Source organism: Mustelus asterias, chromosome 23 (assembly GCF_964213995.1).
Source record: "Mustelus asterias chromosome 23, sMusAst1.hap1.1, whole genome shotgun sequence".
In the NCBI taxonomy this organism is placed as follows: domain Eukaryota; kingdom Metazoa; phylum Chordata; class Chondrichthyes; order Carcharhiniformes; family Triakidae; genus Mustelus; species Mustelus asterias.
In genome coordinates this window covers 26173651-26197288 of record NC_135823.1, presented here as the reverse complement: position 1 = coordinate 26197288, position 23638 = coordinate 26173651, and the positions used below count along the sequence as shown (strand labels likewise).

At 40.7% G+C, this 23638-nt stretch overlaps 1 protein-coding gene across 1 annotated transcript in view; it reads left to right on the top strand.

Annotated features, from left to right (window-relative positions):
- The window catches only part of sdk1a (sidekick cell adhesion molecule 1a), an 839938-nt gene extending 819412 nt beyond the window's left edge, over positions 1–20526 (top strand). Inside the window, exons 42-45 of the mRNA XM_078240149.1 lie at positions 5296–5433; positions 9078–9198; positions 11757–11886; positions 15927–20526. Of these exons, the coding sequence (XP_078096275.1) occupies positions 5296–5433; positions 9078–9198; positions 11757–11886; positions 15927–16205 (668 nt within the window). The 3' untranslated portion in view covers positions 16206–20526. The remainder of the gene's footprint in view (positions 1–5295; positions 5434–9077; positions 9199–11756; positions 11887–15926) is intronic.
- Positions 20527–23638: the final 3112 nt, after the last annotated feature.

Genomic DNA, 23638 nt, shown 5'->3' with positions numbered 1-23638 from the left:
TTCTGTTTACAGGTTATAGAATATTGACAGAATTCTGATTGTTAGTAAGCTGTCTCTTCATCATCATAATAAGCGAATATTAATGGTGCTGAGGATTAATGTCAGGAGAAAATTGTTCATCATTGTTTTAATTTATAGTTCTTTCCATTCTTTATTTTACCTTTTAAATGATGCCACTAATATCAACTTTGTGCAATAGTTGTGTGTGTGTGTGTGTGTGTGTTTCTACTGCCAGCTAGGTTCTACTGTGCTGAGAATGTAACAATGAAATCTATTGCCGTTTTCTATTAATTCAAAGTCACAACCGCCAGCTGCAATATGACTCATTCAGTATCAGTGTACTCTTATTTTATCAAATAAAGGAATTTTTTTTTCACTTCTCCATAATTTAAACATTTGCACAATGTTTGCTCATTAGCAGTTGAAGGCAGTGTAACATTTGGGTGGAATAAATTTATAGAGGAAAAAGAGGCTCTGGACAGTTTGCTCCAGACCCAGTCATATCTTGTACAGAGGTGCAGAATCATTATAGGGTTGGTGTTAATGATGGTGTGCAGTGTACAGAGCAAGAGCAATCAGGTGGGATAGAAAATGAGAGTCTGCCGAAACTGCTACTATTTAGTAGGTATGATGCACTTGCTACCAGTGTGAATTGGAATGAAGAATATTGGAAGGACACTCAGAATGCTGACCAAGGCACCTTGAAGAAGGAGGTTTTTCACAGGGAGTAAGTGGGATAATGTGATATTTGTCATGGATTCAGTAATTTGGGAGACAGGTGGCATGGCTCTTGTAAGAAGGATCAAGAGCTCCTTATGGTTTGTTGACTATCTGGTGCCAGGATGCAGAACATCGTGAACCAACATGAGCGGATATTGGAGAGTGCAGCAGGGGTGGGAAGGATCCAGTCATTGTGATCCACGTTGGAAAGATCCATTTCAGAGTACCAGGAGTGTGGTGCTAAATAAAAAAAAAACAGGCTCTCAAGAGTAATGATCTTTGCATTATTACTCCTGCCGTTAATGTAGGAATGAAGAGATTAGAGAAAGAGCGGTGTCAGAAAAAAGTTCGCTTTCATGTGAGACTGGGACCAGTATTGGCACAGGAAGGAACTGTACCATTGCGATGGGCTGGGACTAGGGCCCTGGCAAAAAGGAGGAAACTGGTGGTCACGGGCTTTAAGCTGGTTGATGGGGAGAGGACTCGGGTGAAAAAGGTAGCATAAATTATCATTTTTAGACAAACAAAAGTTGAGAGTATAGTCGCAGTCGGCAATTGTACCTTGGGCACTACAGGTAAACTATAATTTTTCAAAGTTTTCTTAATTCAGGAACCATTCTTTTTGATTGAAAATTTGCACGACATTTCATTATTTAAGTAACGTGGGAGAGGAAAACCGGGGCATTAATAGACTAGTTGACCTAACATCTGTTGTCAGGAAATTGCTAGTCTGTATGAAGGATAGAGCGACTGAATGCCTTGAGATTTTTCAGCCAATTAGAGAGAATCGATATGGATTTGTAAAACATTGGCCATGCCTTATGAGCTTGATTGAATTTTTTGGAGAGGTGACTAAAATAGGGGACAGGGATGTTATTTATATGGACTTCCAAAGGTATTCAATAATGTTTTTATGAGAGACTGTCAGCTGAAGTTGGAATTCATGGATTTGAAGGCAAACATTTGATGTGGTTAAGAAATTTTCTGAGCGATAAGGGGCAGGTACTCTAACTGGCAAGATGTGACTAGGGGTATCCCAAAATAATTTGTATTAGGGCCTTAACTAATCATTAATGGTTAATGAAATTGATGATTTGATAGAGAGCCACATATCCATGTTTGCCAATAACGCAAAGAAAGCTGACATTGTTAGCAGTGTATGTAGCTGCATATTGACAGTCCAAAGATTTGCGGGTTAGGTTAATTGGTCATGCTAAATTGCGCTTAGTGTCAGGGGATTAGCAGGGTAAATATGTGGGGTTATGGGAATACGGCCTGGGTGGGATTGTTGTCGATACAGACCCGATGGGCCAAATGGCCTCCTTCTGCACTGTAGGGATTCTATGATTCATATGATAATCAAAATATTAAGCAAAATATATTTCAGTATCAGCAAGTGTGAGGTTATCTGCTTTGGATGTAAAAATTGTAGATCAGTGTGCATTCTAAATGCTAAAAGGCTAGAAATGGTGGAGCAGCAAAGAGACTTCGGAATTCATGTACGTAAATTGTTGAAATGTCATGGATAGCTACAGAAATAATCAAAAAGATTAATGAAATGCTGGTCTTTATATCTAGAGAACTAGGATGCAAGCGGATAGCAGTTATGATGCAACCATACAAAACCTTGGTTCAGTCATATAATAAAAACAAAATAGTGCAGATAGTAATCTAAAATAGAAACAGCAAGTGCTAGAAATATTTAGCAGTTCTGGCAGCATCTGTGGAAAGAGAAGTAGAGTTAATGGCCTGGATTTTAACCAGTTATGTTGACTGTTATTCTAGTAAATGTCTGGATTCTTAGCCAAACGTACATAATGAGACTTGGCTGAGAGCCCAGACATCTGTTGGAATCACAGAACACCTGTTCCCAGGTATAGAGATAATTTGATAACTCAGACTTTCTGGTCTCTGCAGTCAATTTCACAATGTTTATTGACACAAGTTAAGTGATTTCAGATGCTTGTGGTTTTTGAAACTTCAAAGGGCCTGAATGATTGACACTTATATTAGATTTCGGTCCAGACCTTTCTTTTCATAGAAGAAATTTATCAACTTATTACATTTTTCAAAGTTTTTTTTCCTACACATCCCACTTTACACTGTGATGTTCACTGGTTCTAGAAACTGTACAGTGGGTCAATGGACATGGAAGTGGGGTTGGAAAGGATTATAAGAGATAGGATTTATAATCACCTAGAAAGGAATAATTTGATTAGGGATAGTCAGCACGGTTTTGTGAAGAGTAGGTCGTGCCTCACAAACCTTATTGAGTTCTTTGAGAAGGTGACCAAAGAGGTGGATGAGGGTAAAGCGGTTGATGTGGTGTATATGGATTTCAGCAAAGCGTTTGATAAGGTTCCCCATGGTAAGCTTTTGCAGAAAATACAGACACATGGGATTGAAGGTGATTTAGTGGTTTGGATCGGGAATTGGCTAGCTGTAAGAAAACAGAGGGTGGTGGTTGATGGGAAATATTCATCCTGGAGTTCAGTTACTAGTGGTGTACTGCAAGGATCTGTTTTGGGGCCACTGCTGTTTGTCATTTTTATTAATGACCTGGATGAGGGCGTGGAAGGATGGATTAGTAAATTTGCGGATGACACTAAAGTCGGTGGAGTTGTAGACAGTGCGGAGGGAAGTGGCAGGTTACAGAGAGACATAGATAAGCAGCAGAGCTGGGCTGAGAGGTGGCAAATGGAGTTTAATGCGGAAAAGTGTGAGGTGATTTACTTTGGAAGGAGTAACAGGAATACAGAGTACTGGGCTAATGGTAAGATACTTGGTAGTGTGGATGAACAGAGGGATCTGGGTGTCCATGTGCATAGATCCCTGAAAGTTGGCACCCAGGTTGATAGGGTTGTTAAGAAGGTGTACAATGTGTTAGCTTTTATTGGTAGAGCGATTGAGTTTCGGAGCCAGGAGGTCATGCTGCAGCTGTACAAAACTCCGGTGCGGAGTTTATATGGACTTCCAAAGGTATTCAATAATGTTTTTATGAGAGACTGTCAGCTGAAGTTGGAATTCATGGATTTGAAGGCAAATATTTGATGTGGTTAAGAAATTTTCTGAGCAGCAAGAGGCAGGGATAAGGGGCAGGTATTGCGTACAGTTCTGGTTGCCGTATTATAGAAAGATGTGGAAGTGTTGGAAAGGGTGCAGAGGAGATTTACCAGGATGTTGCCTAGTATGGTGGGAAAATCGTATGAGGGAAAGGCTGAGGGGCTTGAGGTTGTTTTCGTCAGAGAGAAGAAGGTTAAGAGGTGACTTAATAGAGGCATACAAGATGATCAGAGGATTAGATAGGGCAGATAGTGAGAGCCTTTTTCCTCGGATGGTGATGGCTAGCACGAGGGGACATAGCTTTAAATTGAGGGGTGAGAGATATAGGACAGATGTTAGAGGTAGGTTCTTTACTCAGAGAGTAGTAAGGGCGTGGAATGCCCTGCCTGCAGCAGTAGTGGACTCGTCAACATTAAGAGCATTCAAATGGTTATTGGATAAACATATGGATGATATTGGAATAGTGTAGATTAGAGGGGCTTTAGATTGGTTCCACTGGTCGGCGCAACATCGAGGGCCGAAGGGCCTGTACTGCGCTGTAATGTTCTATGTTCTATGTTTTGTGATATTTTTCCACTGTGACAGTGACCTTAAGCAGCCTGCCTCTGCACTTCTACCCAAGTCAGCTGGCCCGACTCCAGCCCACACCCAGCCCTCCGCAATGAAGATCCCGCCTTGGCAGGCACTTTCTCCTGAGGCTGGCAGGCCAAGCCGAGAATTTTTCCTACTTGAGGATGAAAATCCAGTCAATCTTTTGAGTTGAATATGATTCTTCTTCAGAGCTCAGCTGTACCTAGAGTAGTGTATTCAGTTCTGGGCAGCACAGAGTTTACCTGATAACCAACTCTAAGTGTTAGATTATGAGGAGAGATTACACAAACTAGAATCATATGACATGGAATTGAGAAGGTTAAAGGATGATATTCTGGAAGTTGAAGATGTTAAGGGAAACAAATAGGATACATAGAAACTATTTTCAGTGGTTGAGGAGTGTAGGTCTAGAGTCATAACCTAAAAGTCAGGCCTTTAAGGAATGAGGTTAGGAAACTCTTCTACATGCAAAGTATGTGAGAAGTTTGGAACTCTCTTCCATAAAACACAATTGATGCCAGTTCGGTTGTTCATTTTAAATCTGAGATTGATAGAATTTTGTTAAGGTCACAGTTAAGCCATGATCTCATTGAATGCCAGATCAGACTCAGGGGACTAAATGACAGTAGTAGCATGTGAGCTTCAATGTGTGCAATGTATGTAGGCCATGTTGTGACTTTGCAATTTCTTGACATCAAGCTATATTTAACAAATTGTGTATTCTTGTATCCCTCTCTCTAATGGAGGGAGTTGCCTATGGTCCTTGTGGAATATGGCTAATTACTTACTTACACATTGCATGCAATCCCTCCAACTTCCCACTAGTGAAAAAATTCAGGGTGGTGAAGAAGCAGCCGTGGAAATCTATCATGTTAGATCGCAGTCACTTATACTAAATGGTACCTGTGGATTTTCCTACAGCTCAGCTGGGAAATCCTCCCTTTTATGAAGAGTGGTGGTTTCTGGTCGTGATGGCTCTCTGCAGTCTTATTCTCATTCTGCTCATGGTGTTTGGGCTGATCCTACATGGGCAGAGCAAGAAGTACAAGAACAACACAGGTAAGATATTCACCTGCCTATAATATAAGACCATAAGACCATAAGACATAGGAGCGGAAGTAAGGCCATTCGGCCCATCGAGTCCACTCCACCATTCAATCATGGTTGATTTCAACTCCATTTACCCGCTCTCTCCCCATAGCCCTTAATTCCTCGAGAAATCAAGAATTTATCAATTTCTGTCTTGAAGACGCTCAACGTCTCGGCCTCCACAGCCCTCTGTGGCAATGAATTCCACAGACCCACCACTCTCTGGCTGAAGAAATTTCTCCTCATCTCTGTTCTAAAGTGACTCCCTTTTATTCTAAGGCTGTGCCCCCGCGTCCTAGTCTCCCCTGTTAATGGAAACAACTTCCCTACGTCCATCCTATCTAAGCCGTTCATTATCTTGTAAGTTTCTATCAGATCTCCCCTCAACCTCCTAAACTCCAATGAATATAATCCCACGATCCTCAGACGTTCATCGTATGTCAGGCCTACCATTCCTGGGATCATCCGTGTGAATCTCCGCTGGACCCGCTCCAGTGCCAGTATGTCCTTCCTGAGGTGTGGGGCCCAAAATTGCTCACAGTACTCCAAATGGGGCCTAACCAGTGCTTTATAAAGCCTCAGAAGTACATCCCTGCTTTTGTATTCCAAGCCTCTTGAGATAAATGACAACATTACATTTGCTTTCTTAATTACGGACTCAACCTGCAAGTTTACCTTTAGAGAATCCTGGACTAGGACTCCCAAGTCCCTTTGCACTTTAGCATTATGAATTTTGTCACCGTTTAGAAAATAGTCCATGCCTCTATTCTTTTTTCCAAAGTGTACGACCTCGCAGAGGAATTTTAATCATTTTAATCAAAATGTTGTTTTAAAATTGAAATTTTAGTGCAAATGTGCCTCATAATCCTTTGTTATTCAATTATCAATGCAAAGTTATTTCATGTCTTCACATAGTCTCAGTATCTGTTTACAATATCACAGTCCAGTAGAGGAGTGATCACCATCACTCTGCCTCGCTGTCAAACCAACATCTGTTTCTGACCTCGACTTCTTAAAATTGCAAGCTAAATTTGCACTCACCTGTTTGAATCCTTTCAGTTTAGTTTCCATCCCAGCCACTGCATCAAGATCACACTGCTTAGAATCACAAATGAGATACAAACAACAGCAGAAGACTTCTCCCGGGATGTCAACAGTGGATGTCAACAACTCTACCCTTCACTGCTGCCTTTCCTTTGTTGCATTTCCCTTAACTGTTCCACTCCTACCTGTGAGTTAACCTTGATGTGCCCTGGGACTCTGTCCTTGGCTCCTTGATATTCCTTACTTATTCACTATGCTTTACTGGCAGTATTCGGAAGTACAACATTCCCTTCCATGATTATTGTGGATATCCTGTCCATGATGGCAAGTGGTGGAATTTCAATTCAATAAATAAAATCTGGAATTAAAGACTAATATCAGTAATAGTGACAATGAAACTGTCATCAATTGTTGTTAAAAACCCATCTGGCTCACTATAGATTCTTTAGGGAAGAAAATCTGCCAATCCTATCTGGTCTGGCCTACATGCGATTCCAGTCCCACAGAAAATCCAGACCCACAGACTCTCAACTCGGCCCTCTGAAATGGCCGAGCAAGTAATCCAGCTCCTGACCTCATGACAGCCTTGGTTCAAACATGGACTGAAGAGTTGAACTCCAAAGGTGAGGTGAGAGTGACTATCCTTGACATCAAGCAGCATTTAACTGAGTATGGTATCAAGTAGCCATAGCAAAACTGAAGTCAATGTGAATCAGAGGGAAAACTCTACACTGGTTGGAGTCAAACCTGGCACAGAGGAAGCTGATTGTAGTGGTTGGAAGTCAATTATCTCAGTTCCAGGACATCACTGCAAGAGTTGCTCAGGGTGGTGTCATAGACCCAACCACCACCAATAAATGCTGGCCATGCATCATCATGAATAAATGAAAACACGACAGGTTGAATGGTCTCCTGTACAATAAACACTGATGGCCTTTGTCACTATGCCGTGTGGTTGCAGTGGAATGGGACTGAAGCCATTGTATTCAGCTTTGGCAGAAAGTATTCACCGAGGCTGAATTCAATGATCCTCATTGAAAGCCTGTATCCAATTCATCAACAAATCACCAGTGGCATGTACCTCCTTACCCATACACTTGCCAAAACCCTCATCCGCTCCAGGCTTGATTTCTCCACTATTTCCTTATTCTACACTGTTACTTACATAAGCAGTAGTTCAACTGGAAATCTTCTGTTGCTATCTTATTCCTACCAAGTCCTATATTTAAACCATTCCTTTCCAAAGTTCATGGCTTCCAGGGTCCAAGATTATGATATTCACAATCCATGTTCTTGTTTTTATATCCCTCAATACTCTTCCCTATATGTGTCTAATTTATTCAACTCTACATCCTGGCTTTCACACTCTGCTCTTCTGTCGCTGGTCTGTTATATGCCCTCTCTGCCCCTGCTGCAGAATCTTTGACCTACTACATCCTTGCACTCTGGTGGCATCTTGCTCTCTTCCCTCCTTCAAAAGCCTCCTGTGTGCTTTCGTCCACTTCTCTTCCACTTCTTCCCTTGACCCATTGTCAGGCAGTCAAATATGAAAGTTGTTGGATTTTAACTTTGTCTTCATTTATGGTTTCTGATTTTAAAAAATACCCGATGTCTCATTTCTGAAATTTGTATTCTGTGTACATCTAAATATCATTGAGATAATCTGCTGTAGTTGCAAGTGCGAAAAGTACTTTAAAATAAAAAGAAGACAGACAGTCATAGAATCCGTACAGTGCGCAAGGATACCATTCGATCCACCAAGTCTGCGCCAACAACAATCCCTATTCCTGTAACCCCGTGTAATACTCCGCTAATCCCCCTAACCTACACATCCTGGCACACTAAGGGCAATTTATCATGGTCAATCAACCTAACCGACACATCATTGGATTGTGGGAGGAAACCGGAGCACCCAGAGGAAACCCACGCAGACACGGGGAAAACGTGCGAACTCCACACAGTCACCCAAGGCCGGAAATGAACTTGGGTCCTTGCCGCTGTGAGGCAGCAGTGCTAATCACTGTGCCACCAAAGTCAATTTGAAGTTTTTTTCTGAGCAGGAACTGCAAGTTTACAAGGACCTGCTATTGTCAAGTAACCATCAAATAAACTCTGATTGGCCTCAGGTTGATTACTTACAGTGATTGGACTTGGTGGCTTTGAATGTGGCCAACAGAAACACATATTTTAGCAACCGAGAATATATTGTGTAACCTACATAATGACTTTGTCATTGTACAGCAGCCTATCATCTGATTCACTATCAACAGTTCACAGAAGTAGTTATTTTTAAAAAGTCTTTAGATCAATGTGCCTTTCCATTATCTTTTTATCCCTTAAAATAAAAGCATTTGAGCTTGTTCTTCAACCATTTACTTTTGCTTGAACTAGATGGTTTAATTTCAGCAGCATCTGTTCATAAAACTACAAGTTTAGCCCAGCACTGCAATAGAAACTGGGGCTAGATTTTCTGTCCGTCAACTATATATTGGCCATTAATCAAGTCTTCCATTTTATTTGCAACAAAAATTACTTCATTTCTCATTTACTGTAACTATCTTGTGCTTCAGGTAAAGATAGTACAAATGTGGAAGAAACTCTCACCTTAGATAATGGAGGGTTTACTGCACTGGAGCTGCACAGCAGACATCTGACTGTCAAGAGCAACTTCTGCAAGAAGAATGGCACCAGGTAAGGACTCACACCAGATTGCAGCTGAGCTCTGTGTTTAACACTACATTTATACCACAGTTTCAATCTTTAGAAGACACAGGACAGGACTTTCTACAATTAAAATAGAATATGCTGGAAATACTCAATAGGTCTGGCAGCACCCGGGGAGAGAGAAAAACAAAGTTAATGGGTGGAATTTACCAGTGCAACACACAAGTTCCAACAGCAGAACTGGAAATGTGCATTATTTATGTTTGTGCATCAGCAGCCAGAGCACACGGAAGTTAATGTTAATTTTAAAGGTTGGATAGCACTCTTGTGGGGCATGAGCAAAGATGCAGCAGGGGTGGGCAGGAAGTAGTCAAAACTCACCACTTGATGACTGCAGTGCAGCTCTGGGAAGGTTATAAAAGAGCCCCCAGATCAAGCTTGCAGGCTCTGTAGGCAGGAAGCAGGTCAGCGGGGGACAAAAGTTGCAGATTTGGAAGGATGTTGTCTAGAAGGCAAGCCTTCATCCCTCTTTGCAGCTGTGAATCTTCTAACTCCATCATTCACTCCCTCCTATATCATCTCCTGCGACCAACTCCCCCACCCTCACCCACTGTCACTCCCATCTCTCCCCCCTCCCCCCGCTTCCTACAGTCCAGTCATCTCTTGGCATTCCCCATTAATCCTACCCTGCCATCCACATTGTCCTTTCTGTTACCAAGCGTCTGGCTCTACAGACATTCTCCTTCTCCTGTTCCCTTTTCCTCAATGTTCAACAAAGGCAACTACTCACCTATGATCCAAATGGACCATCTCATCTGGTGCAGTGTGGTAGCACCGATTTCCCGTTCACCACTGACTTAACCTTGAAGCTCTGCCTTAATTTGGAGAAGTTGTGATTTAATGAGTATTCATAAATTGCAAACAAAGGGCAGAGAGATTCCTGGTACTGGATGCTATGAGTACTAACATGCCGCTGAGTCAGTCCCTTAAACTCAACCCACTGTCGGGAAGCTGAGATTTCAGCTCCCATCTGATTAAGACACTGTCCCATTCCCAGTGGCCCCATTAAATTCTGCCCATTGTTTCAAGTCAATGGCCTTTTGTTAGAATTCTCTACGGTATCTAAACATTTAACTTGACTTTAGGTGGATTTAAAAACTGCCCAAAAGGTTGAAACACTTTTTAAGCAAAATCAAAATATTGAAGGAACTAGAAAAACAAGGAAATACTGGAACCCCGGATCAGGTTGGGCAGCAGTTCTGGATAAAGTTAATCAGCCTGAAACATTATTTTATCTTTCCCCACAGATGCCGCCTGACATTTTTTATTTGTTTCTGGGATGTGGGTGCCATAGACAAGACCAACATTTATTGCTGAAGCCTAATTGCCCTTGACAAGGTGGTAGTAAGCTGCTTTCTTGAACTACACTCCCAGTTAGCACACCTACAGTGCTGTTAGGAAGGGAGTTCCAGGATTTTGGCCCAGTGATATATGCCAAATCAGAATACAATGTAACTTGAAGGGGAATTTGCAGATGATGATGTTCCCATGTGGCTGCATCTTGTATTGTTCTATATGATCAAAGTTATATGTTTGCGGGGTGCTGTTGAAGAAGGCTTGGCAAGTTGCTGCAGATGGTACACACTGCAGCCACATTGCCAGTGGTGGAGGGACTGAACACTTAATGTAGTAGATGGGATGCCAAGCAAATGAGCTGCTTTGCCCTAGATAGTCTCATTCTTCTTGAATGTTGTTGGAGGTGCATTCACCTAGACAAGTGGAGAGTATTCAATCACTTTCCTGATTTTTGCCTTGTAAGATGGTGGAAAGGTTTTAGGGAATCTTCAGCACTACAGTCAGGATATTGTCAGGGCCCAGAATCTTGTCTGTATTCAGTGTGTTGAGCTATTTCTTGACATCACTTGGCTCCATTTATTTCTGATATTATTTTGAAGCACTTTTAAACCCAGTTTGACAATACACTGGCATTTTTTTCCTCCATGCAATATCGGATCCAAAGCGTATGCACAATCCCCTCCATGGAATGTCGTGTTGCTTTTCTCTAGAGCCTGATCAGATCTGACTCAGATTTATATAACAACTTTCGTATTACTGCTTAAATTCCATACAAGCACATAAGTCGAGCAATAAATTATAGCCCCTCACATGGAGTATGACCTTTCTTGGTTTAAATAGTCTGCTAAATAGATTTGTCACCTTATTCTCAGGTAAGTAGTTTTATTAATTTACTGCTAATATTCATGTATCATTCTGCATACCAAACTAAACCATTCTTGTCTATCGTGACCATCTAACGTAATATTAGCAATGAGTTGGGTTTTAGATCTGAAATTGTATTTTAACATCTAATTATTTTACAATAATGACACAAGCTTGAGGCTCATTCACGAGGAATTGTTGATTGCACAAAGTTGTGGAGGTAATGGGTAAGTGCTGTTAAAAGATCAGGATGGGGCAAACAAGTTCTGTAAAAAAAAAGTCAAAATGATGATTCCATTAGTTTTGCATTTTTACTGTAAGTAGATGCTAATATTCCTAATTCTTATCTCTCACTGCATTGCTAGGTTTCCACCCAGGCCCAGCCCAGGAGGGTTACGCTATTCCGACGAGGATTTATGTAATAACTACAATGGAATTGTGCTAACAGAAAGCACCACTTTGACAGAGAAACCCACTGAAATATCGGAGTCAGAGGTAAATGTTTATTCTTCCATTTAATCTTCTATCGCCTACATACCATAGTCCAACTAGAGAAGGGCACAATCTGCTGGGCTGTCACATTTCCCCACAGTACTTTATACTTCTGCTTTGTGTGTCGAACTGCTGCAACCTATAGGTTTTGTAGGGAACTGCTGCAACATGTAGGTTTAGTATTAGTCTAGCTTTCTAGACTACTCAAAAACAGTTTGAGCAGTTTACCCAACTCCTCCTCGTTTAATAATCCTTGGGTGCAAATGAGAAGCAAAACAGAGACAGCATTTTGCTGGAGGCAGTGCTAAAATTAAAGTTTGAAGTAAGATCCCTGATTGCTCAGCTGTTTAAACATTCAGTAACTGAGCCACATAGAACAGGAAGCTTCCAAGTAAAATCCCCAGATGGTGCTGAGTTAACTGAGCTCAACCTTGGCAGCTGTCAAGATACTCCAGTTGGCTCATGCACACACTGGGTCAGGAATGGAAAATCATCTAGGCATCGCTTAAGAGTATGGACATCAAGTGAGGACATCAAGTTTCCTGCCTGACACACAAGTTTGAGGCTTGTTCGTAAGGATTTGCTGATTGCACAAAGTTGTGGAAGCAATGGGTAAGTGCTGTTAAAAGATCACGATGGGGCAAACAAGTTCTGTAAAAAAATTCAAAATGGTGATTCCATTAGTTTTCTGTTGTGGGACTGCATCATGGAACGATAAAGCGCACTAGCGTCTCGTGACTTCCTAACTCAAGTTGTATCTCAAAATCTTTGAGCAAATCCCCCCCCCCCTTTTCCCCTCACTGCAGCCTGTTTTGCAGAGGTGGCCTGCCACTGGCACTGGCTCGATCTTCCATTCCCGCTGCTGTCAGTGCGGTTTCCCGTTGTTCACATCCTCCACCACCGGGGAACCCACAGTAGGGGCTTCTCATCGACGGGACAGAAGATCCCATCAGCAGGAACAGCTGGAAAATCCCATCCCATATCCCAATCTAACCTGATGGCCCAATACCATTTTCTCAAGAACAACTAAGAATGGGCAATAAGAATCAAAAGGACTCAAAATGTTAACTCTGCTTTCTCTCCTTACAGATGCTGCCAGACCTGCTGAGTTTTTCCAGCTTCTTCTGTCCTTGTTTCAAACCCCAGCATCTTCAATATTTTGCTTATTATAGGATATAAATGATGGTTTTGTTAGCAACACCCATATTTCAAGCATACATTTTTTAGAAGTGTTGCAATTGTTTTTGTTCAGTTTAATCTTGGAATATATCGCTTGAAGCCAAGCCACATTCAACAACGACATTAAGAAATGGGAATGGGAGCAGGAGTAGGTCATATAGATCCATCATCAATAGGATCATGGGTGATCCTCCATTATCCAATCCTAATTCCACATCCCTTAATTCCCTTCAAACAAAAACATAGTATGATTTGCTTAACCAAGCATATCACTACCATTTCTTTTGAAGCATAGCTAGTAGTTATTCAAATTCATAATCATTGAGGGAGTATTTACTAAGTGGGTATTATACTATTTTAAATGCTATTATTTCTTTTCAAGGGATTAGTTTAGTAGAATATCTACCATGTGCTTTCGACAACTATTTCAATCCCAGAACAAAGGCTGCTATTTCCTGTCACATTATCTGACTTTATTCTTGCTTCAGCTCATCTACTGTTGAAACCCTCATCCATACCTCATGGTAGGTTGGTGCAAAAGGTTGGATTTCATGGGATAAAGGGAGAGGTGGCTAGATGGGTGGAGAACTGGCTTGGTCACAGAAGACAGAGGGTGGTAGTGGAAGAGTCTTTTTCCAGCTGGAGGCCTGTGACTAGTGGTGTTCTGCAGGGCTCTGTATTGGGACCTCTGCTGTTTGTGATTTATATAAACGATCTGGAAGAAGGTGTAACTGGGGTGATCAGTAAGTTTGCGGACGACACAAAATTGGCTGGACTTGCAGATAGTGAGGAACATTGTCAGAGGCTACAGATGGATATAAATAGGCTGGAAATTTGGGCAAAGAAATGGCAGATGGAGTTCAATCCAGATAAATGCGAAGTGATGCATTTTGGTAGAGCTAATGTAGGGGGAGCTATACGATAAATGGCAGAATCATAAAGGGTGTAGTTACGCAGAGGGACCTGGGTGTGCAAGTTCACAGATCCTTGAAGGTGACGTCACAGGTGGAGAAGGTGGTGAAGAAGGCATATGGCATGCTTGCCTTTATAGGATGGGGCATAGAGTATAAAAGTTGGGGTCTGATGTTGCAAATGTATAGAACGTTGGTTCGGCCGCATTTGGAATACTGCGTCCAGTTCTGGTCGCCACACTACCAGAAGGACGTGGAGGCTTTAGCGAGAGTGCAGAGGAGGTTTACCAGGATGTTGCCTGGTATGGAGGGGCTTAGTTATGAGGAGAGATTGGGTAAACTGGGGTTGTTCTCACTGGAAAGACGGAGGATGAGGGGAGACCTAATAGAGATGTATAAAATTATGAAAGGCATAGATAAAGTGAACGGTGGGAAGCTTTTTCCCAGGTCGATGGTGACGTTCACGAGGGGTCATAGGTTCAAGGTGAGGGGGGGAGGTTTAACACGGATATCAGAAGGACATATTTTACACAGAGGGTGGTGGGGGCCTGGAATGCGCTGCCAGGCAAGGTGGTGGAGGCGGGCACACTGGGAACGTTTAAGACTTATCTAGATAGCCACATGAACAGAGTGGGAATGGAGGGATACAAAAGAATGGTCTAGTTTGGACCAGGGGGCGGCGAGGGCTGAAGGGCCTGTTCCTGTGCTGTTTTGTTCTTTGTACCTTTCTTACCTCCAGACTTGACTATTCTAACGTACTCCTGGTTAACCTTACACATTTTACTACCCATAAATATGAGGCCACCCAATACTCTAATCACCATGTCCTAACTCTCACCACATTCCGTTCATCCATTACACTCATACCCGCTAGCATAGACTGGTTGAGCAACATCTTGATTTTAAGTCTTATCCTTGTTTTCAAATCCTTTCATAGCCTCATCCCAAGCTATCTTTGTAATCTGCTTCAGCCCCATAGCCCTTCAAGATATCTGCACTCCTCTAATTCTGAACTCTTGAGCATCCCCAATTTTAATCACACCTCCACTGATGGCTTTAAACTACAGAATTCCCTCCCTAATCCTCTCCATCTCTCTCCTTTGCTTTCCTCCTTTAAGACATTCCTTAAAACCCTCTCTTAACAAAATTTTTGGTTACCTGCCCTAATATCTCCTTTTGATGTCATGTTTTCCTTGGGAGGCTTCCTCCAAGGTTTAATTATATTAAAGAAGCTTTATAAATTCTGGTCAACCTTGTATAGGTAATGCATTTCATTGCAGCCACTTATTCAGTTGTTCAACTGTTGCTTAGAACTTTTAAATGAGTTAAAATTTGAAACCCCACCAGTAGTTGTACGTACCAAGAAGGAGCAGAAATAGGCCACTTAGTCCCTCAAACCTGCTCCACCATTTCATAAGATCATGGCTGATCCAATGGTAAACTCTAATCTGCATCCCGCCTACCCCAATATCCTATCACCCCCTTTCTTACCAGGAATCTATCTGACTCCTGCTTTAAAAAAATTAAAAGACTCTGTTTTCATTGTCTTTTCAGGAAGAGAGTTCCAAAGACTGACAATTCTCTGAGTGAAAGAATTGCACCCCATCTTGGTTTTAAATGGATTATCCCTTATTTTTAAACAGATTGTTCTGCTCTGCTGCTTTCTGAAAATATGAAAAAGACCCTGTGGATTTAAGGAGTAGATTCTGTTAAAAGAGATAATTTCATGGAAAGGTTTTTCTATTTGTTATCTGGTCACATTACCAAAAGTTATGTGTATTTTGGCTCTGGTGTATCTCCATGAGGTAGGTTGAATAATGACATTGAGGTCATTAGCTCAAACCACCAGCTCGCGCCCATTGTTGCAGGGTGCATGATGTACCTGAGGAATAAAATTAAAGTTACTTACAAACTAGAGGCAACACAAAATTATAAAATATTATCCTTTTACAGGGCACTGACAGTGATTACGAAGGTGAATTACCAAAAAGCACACACTCATTTGTAAACCACTATATGAGCGACCCTACCTACTTCAACTCATGGAAGAGACAACCAAAGGGACTTCCGAGAGCTTCAGCCTACACTTACGAGGAATGCACAGATGGTGAACAGGAGCCGTACTATCCAACTGTGATCACAACACAGAGTACAGGGGGTGTCTACACGCCCACAGGGCAGCCTGCTTCGGGAGCAAGGACTCCTGTGACTGGGTTTTCTTCCTTTGTGTGATAATCCATTATCGACAGCATAAGACAATTCCTGAAATATTGCTTCACTCAATGGACCAACGTGCCAGATGAAGTGACACACAATTGCAGTGCAGAAGAAAGCAATCTTATGGAAATTGTCATCTCTAAAGCTGCCTAGAAAGTGCCTCTTACATGTTGGTAACTTGATTATACCAATACAGCAGTGGTGTTTATAAAATCTGTGTTCCATTTGTTTGAATGAGAAGTATAACAGATTCTGTGAATATTTTTCTTGTCCTTAATTCAAAAATGGTGGTGTCCTTGCATCATCTCCCTTATTCTGGGGAGCGTCCAAATTTATTGTCGAGCATATTATTTTTTAAACTTTGCATGGATCCAGTCCAGGTATATGGAATTAAGACTTCTTCTGTCTAACAGTTAGTTCCTGCCAAAAACACACCACAGCATAAAGCTGGACAGAGATTAACCAGAGTCACTTTGTGCTCTAGTAAGCTACAGGGCTGCTCATGTCACCACTGCACAAAAAAAGGCATGTTTCAGGCAGCTTTTATCATTGCCTTCTAATTTCATTGTGACTTTCGTGCTGTGAAATTAGTTAAACCTACAGTACCACCACCAACAAAATAACTGAAAGAAATAGAAGCATATTAATTATTTTCTAGCTTTAAAAAACCATTTTCTGAATATGCTTTTGATCCTTTGGAAAATGTTAACAGTAGGGAGGGGTATGGGTTAACTTGCTGGTCGAGAATATATGGAAAGCATAAAAAAAAATCAAAAAGGATCGATCACCATTCCACTTCTAATTTGTGGCAGTTTGAGAGGTCACAACTATTAAAGTGCATATCTTTTGTTATGAGTGAACAAGATTAAGTCTCAGAATTGCACTTAGTTCAGTTTGGTTTTAATTCTCAGGATGTTAGGAGCGCAATGACTTTTTGGTGCTCTCTCTCTCTCTCTCTCTCTTCCATCCGTCCATCTGCCTATTTGTCAACACTAACCACTTGTCACCTATATTTTCTAAATTTATTCCAGGACTTTTTTGGAACCTTCAAAAATACACTTTCCTCAGAACTGCCCGTGTGTCGTGCCTATAAGCACCAGCATGTCACTTCAGTAATTCGGAACTTTAAAAGCTAATTTATTTTCACCCCACTTATGGCCTACAGTAGACAACGGCATAGTGCAAAAGACACCCATTAATTTGCCTTTGGTCTGTCTCCCATCTTCAGATGGCAGATATATTGGCGTATTCTGATACTTATCAAGCAGGCCGCAGATTGAAGCCTGACAGTAATGGTGGGAACTGGTACTGAGCTGGAGAAACTATGGCTAGACTTCTCCTGTACCCTGAAAGTTGGCCACTCAGGCTAATTCAGTTGTGGAAAGAACAGTGGCCCAGTCTATTCCTGTTGACAGTGTATAGAGTAATAGCAGGAACAGATGTAAAAAAATAAAAAGTTTAGTGGAGCAAAAATATTTGAAAAATGGTATTGTCACATGCAATTTCTTCTAAGGAACATGGAGTCAGCTACCACTCTGTTCTTGTTCTAAAACTCAAGTTTTTCACCAAATCAGACAAAGACAGAGCTCCTTTGAAATGTAGATTTCATTGTATTTTATTATATAGAGCAAACTTCTGAAGAATGTGTTATATTCTTTTTTAATTTTTTTATTTCTAAATTATATTTTTAAAAGAATTTAAGCTGTAAACGTCTCTGCAAATATTAAACTGTCACCTCAGAAACTAAATAATGCGCTAACCTTTCCACCTCATGTAATTCATTGTGACCAGACTCGGGTTTCTATTCACGACATGCCGAGATGAGACTGTCCCATGTTCTTAATCACCAACTTACACTAACAATAGATGTTCACTAAAAATATGAAGCATTGATGGAATGTATTTTCTTAACTGAACAAACTGTGACATTCCATTGTACAGTCTTTGTTCAGAAAAACATTTTAAAGGAAAAATTATTTGTAGAAACTTGATTTTTTTTTCTCTGAATCTGAGATAAAGAATTTTTAATGAAGGTAAAACGTTCATTTGGAAGGAATGTTACCTTTCCTTCCAAATGAACCTATGTTCCACAGCACTATCATTAAATTCATAACTCAAGACACTTGAATTTGAATCTGGAGTTAACCACTAAATGAGGTATTTTATACTTATATTTATCAGGCTAATTTTACTGTATTTTGAGCTCATTCTGACTTTCTAACCAATGACGTACAATAGCTAACGCAAGCCATTATAATACTAGATGGAAGGTAAATAAAGTTCAGTTATAGTACAGTTTGCACTAAAATCTTCAGTATATCGGTAATTAGAATATAAAATAAAAATGTATTTATTGTAACATAAAGCATTAAGCTTTATGTATTTATCCCAATTTTTATATTTTACCATGTTCAATGATTTTTATATGCTTTATGATATACAATATATTTTCTACTTATAATTGTGTTTCTTTACAATTCAAATTAATTTGGACAATTTAAATAAAAAGATAGAAATATTATTTCTGTAAAATGCTATTTACCAAACTCAGTATAATTCCCAGTGGGTTTGTAAGCTTTGCTCACTCTTTTAAATGAAGGATAGAGTGGGCATATTTGCCTCCGGGTGATAACACACTATAGAGACTTTGTTCACCAGTAATGGGAAACTTACTGTAAAGTGCTTGTGACCTTTCATCTTCCACAATCATGGTGAGGGAGTTGGGTGTAAAATTAAAGATTTCCAGTTCCCCCTCAGCACTGCAGGTCAAAACAGCTTACAGAATTCCCTCAAGATTGAGAGATTTTTCCAGTCTCTTCAGGCCACCTGAAAAGGACTCCAAAATCCTTTTAGTTGTTGTCTAAATGTTAGTCTGAATGTCAGATATTATTTCTGCTTCGTTCTGCAGTGTCTAGTGAACACAATCCATCTTGTGGTCCTTGGCACCATGTAAACAAGTATTTTTTTCTCTTGCTGAAAAGTTATTTTCAGTTGACTGGTGGATGACTGTAGGTGTTTTGTGATTTTGAATACCAATCTATTACTTTTGGTGGGAGCTGTATTTAGCGGTTGGTCCATAGGAAACAAAGATGGTGTAAACTACTGTGGAAGGGGACACGAGATCTGGAGGACACTTGCGCCGGAAATCTCTGAACTCATCCATGGTGGGATTCTCGGGTGCCGCTGCAGTGAATGGAGTTTTAGCTGAGCGCCAAATTCTCCATTCTCGCTGGCAGCAGGGGCGGGATGAAGAAGATTGGAGAATCCTGACCGTGGTTTATTTTTATATAGATTAGCCTTCAGTGGTGCCATGTGGCATTTGGATGATGATGAGCCAGGTGTCATCCTAGAATCAAAGGAAATACTGCCCAGCACACTTTGAATGCACCCTCAAGCCATATGAATATTGCTTTAATCAGAATGTCTTCATTTGCATTTTTATTTTTTCAATTAAGTTTATTTGGTACTTTGTAAAGGACATGACTGGTACATGTTTTGCTAGCAATATGTATATGAATGTGTATTTTTAAAATACTTTTTTGTACTGCTGAATTTGTAACCCCTTATGAAATCCTATTGAAGTATGAATCAAGTTGAGACAGATGAATGGTTGAGATCTGTCCTCAGCAAAATGGAATATACTATGGCTGGAATTCTCTGACCTCACCTGGGATAATCCAGTCCCGCTGCTTTGAGCGAAGACTTGGCTGAGTGCCAAATTCTCTGTCCTGGTTGGTAGGATGTCCAAGACCTGAGAATTCCGGCCTAAATTTCTTAGAACATTGTTTTATCCATTTTAGCAGTATACTTGAGTTCAGTAGTTTGCTTAATATAGTGGAATCCTACTGAGATCAATTCTAAGCAAAAACAATTCCAAATGTAAATCCGTGTAAATCCATGTTAGGTTAATTCTCTAGGTTTGTTTGTGATAACATTGTAGTAAAGGAGAAAATTGCTGTCGATTCTACTTTTTGCAAGAATGTGTAGATGGCTCACCCTGTCTCTTTGCAAATATTATGTTGTAGAGGATGTTCGTAGTATTCCTGAAACCTAATTCGGTTAAACAGTTTCTTGCCAGTCATTATTTTGATGAAATCACTGTATACGTAGAATGAATCTCTGTGATTTAAGCTTTAGAAAAGCTGTTCATTTGTTTGTTCATTCTGTTTTCCTAAAATGTGCTAATTCAAAGTGTTAGCAATGTGATTACCAACTCTGAACACCCATTTGCACAGTTATGTGGCCAGCCTGTTGCTGTGGTGTAGGAAGGACAGAAAACTCATTACCTTAAAACTATGTTCCAAAATGTTTCTCTTAAAGTGAAATTTACCTTGCATACTGAAACTGTTTTGAGTTTATTGTAGAAATCTGGGATTGGATCTAAGCAGAGTTGATCTAATGTTGGCTCTGCTGTTTTGCTGAAAGGAAGATTGTGCCACAGATGACAGAAGGTAAACTGATTGATCATGTCAAACATAGGGCTGGATTTTACATTTCCAAATCACACTGTCCCCTGCATTGATGAAAAATTCAGCGTGATGATGTCTGGTCACCAACCTTACATCATTAGACCAGCCTCCAATAACACAAAATGGTGCTGAAATGGGCATCCCATCTGCCTTTTTGAAATCATTAATTCACAAGCTAGTCATCCTAAATGTTTTGTTTTCTACTGCATTTTTCAGCCATCGGTCGTAAAAATGTTTGGGAGCCTTTCATGTCAACTACAATCAAGTGGCACAAGGGCATTAGAGAAAGCCAGCTATTGGGACCAACATTTGAATGTACCAGCAGATTCTGCTGGGGAAGGTGGCAGCATCTGTATGATTTTTAATGAATTATTATTATCTTTTGCACCTTCAATGAATAAGAGTGATTCTTGAGAGCAGGGGGGGTTTACAATTCTAGCCATGACTGTGGCATTACCCCTCTATCTCATGATGCCCCAGCCTGCAATGCCAATTTCAGAACTCACAATTTATGCATTCACACCAAAGTGTGATTAATATTCCATTGTCAATGTAGCTGCAACAAAATAGCAACACTTTAATAATAATTCAAGGTATTTAAAAACAGAGAGACTGGCCCTGATAATAACTGAGTTGCAAGGGAACTAGAGGAAAGGTTTATGGGTGGGAAACAAGCATTCTGAACACCCTGTAATAGCTTCATTCCCATTAGACAGCCACTAATTCGCCATCCAATGCTCTATTGGACACACAGACAGTATGAGCTGTAGTGGGCGGACCCCTCAATTTCCATTCCAAGAAACACAAAATCCAGCTCAAAGAATTAGCAACCCTGCAGAATTGTTCTGAAATCTACAGGAATTGAAAATTAGACTCCTACTGACGGAAACAGAGGAGAAAAATCATTAGATTCCTTAAAAGAACTGTCATTTTTTTTCATTGAACATGTTCATTTATTAATTTTTAAAATATCGCAGATGAAGCTAAATTCCCCCCCCCCCCCCCCCCCCGCCCCTCCATCCCTCTCAAGGATGGGGCAGGAGTAGGAGAAGAAGGTGGAGGAAGAAGAGGGCTGCAGTTAAGGATTCAAAATCACGTGATGGCATCTCCAGAAGTATATTCAGGGAAGTTGGCTTCCCTAAAAGTATCCTCATGCGCATGCCAGTTTCCCATGCCTTTCTGAAAAATTCAAGAGTTAGGATAATTTTTTGTATTTTTGTAGAGTTGTCTGTTGGGGAGTGTAGAGAACCAAACCAACAGTAGTGTCAGGTGAAAGGAACCCATGTGTTGTGAGGGCTCAGTCTCTGTGTATTCAGAATCTGGACAAAAGGCACCAGGGAAAAAAAAACAATTTTAGATGCCAGGTAACATATTTGAAAATTCACATCATCACTGCAAAAGCACTGCAGCCGCTGACATGCAACTTGGTTCCTTTTTGAAATAGTATTTCATTTTTTGTTTGTCCCAATTTTCTTACCAGTTGATCATTTGGTATATTTTGTCATTTTTAGCTCGGGTGAATCTACATGATGGATAGATAACAGGGTAAGATGAGTTGAAAGTTATTTCCATTCCTAATGCGAAAGGAACATTTACAGTGTCATTTTATATATTCACTCTGCAAGTGAATAAGTTAAATTCAGGCCCATTGTGTCTAAACAGAGATGCCAGTTGATACATTATTCCATTTCATAATTAAGATCCCCGTCTGCATAATCACGTATATATTTACAATGTCCTAAGCTAACCATGCTACACCTTGTAACATGTTAACCTGGCAGAATGGTTACAGAAACTAAGACCTGGATTTTCTCTTTTGGGTCAGGAGCTCAGAGTCAGGTGCTGGTGCCACAAACCTCACCTGGGAAAGAGTTCCTTGGAAGTTGAAATTTTCATTCCGAGGAGGCAGGGTTCTCTGGATGTTAGGATACTAGGTGAGTTTGCATAGTAAGTTAATGGGCAAAGGGTGAGGGCAGGGAGCATGAGTTGACATAATGGCTATAAAGAGCCATGAGGATGGTAAAGGAGCATCAGTTGGTATTGGGTTATGAGGGGCCATGTGGGTGGGTGGAAGGACGTAAGGTGGCTTGGACGGGATATGGAAGTGTGTGGGAGGTGAGGGCTCCAAACTGCTGGATGTGGAGACAGACTAGGCTGAAGGCCTATTTCTGTGCTCCGGCACTGTGTCCATTTTTTGAAGCAAACAAAAAGAAACCTCACCATGGGCAGAGTTTAGGACTCATGCTGAGATCGTGTCTAATGCAGAATTAATCTTTTTTTAAAAACTCTCATTCATTAAAAACCCATTCATTATATTAACATTCTTTCAACTACATCCTTATAAAAGCAAATATGAAATTCATAGTCGCACTTCAAAGAGTCTATAACAACTTGGAGATGTCAGTCAAAGGCAGTCTGCTGTGATAATGGAAGCTGTGAAGCCAATCATGCAGCACTAATCCAGTAATGGTAATGCTCAGGCTTATGTCAACAGTGAAATAACAAGCAATGATTTTTTTTTAAACAATCCAAACATTTTTCAAAGGTTTAAAGGACAGGAGCTTTAAGTGCCTTGACAGTTGCCTTTGACAATTCATTTTTATACTTTTGAAAGTTCCAGTGAACTTGACACTTAATGAGTTCATGTATTTTTTAACGCACATTTATGCCTAAGTTTAACAGTCCCACGGGGCACCTGTCCTCCCCAAAAGGTGCCCCATGACCATATCCAAAAGGGTACCTTTCCTCCGAAGTTTAGACTTGTTGCTAGGAGGCCTAATTTAAACACTTCCCATTCCTGGCTAATGAAAATCAGACATGAATGGAGGCAGCTACGGTTTTATATGGGCAGCTGCCTCTGCAAAACAGGTGTGTGCAAATCTTGACTCCAGACTTTTTCCATCCCAGGGAAAATAGTAGGTGCCATGTTCGACTTTAAGTCATTGTGAAAATCCAAGCCTGAACTTGCTTCAAGCAGTT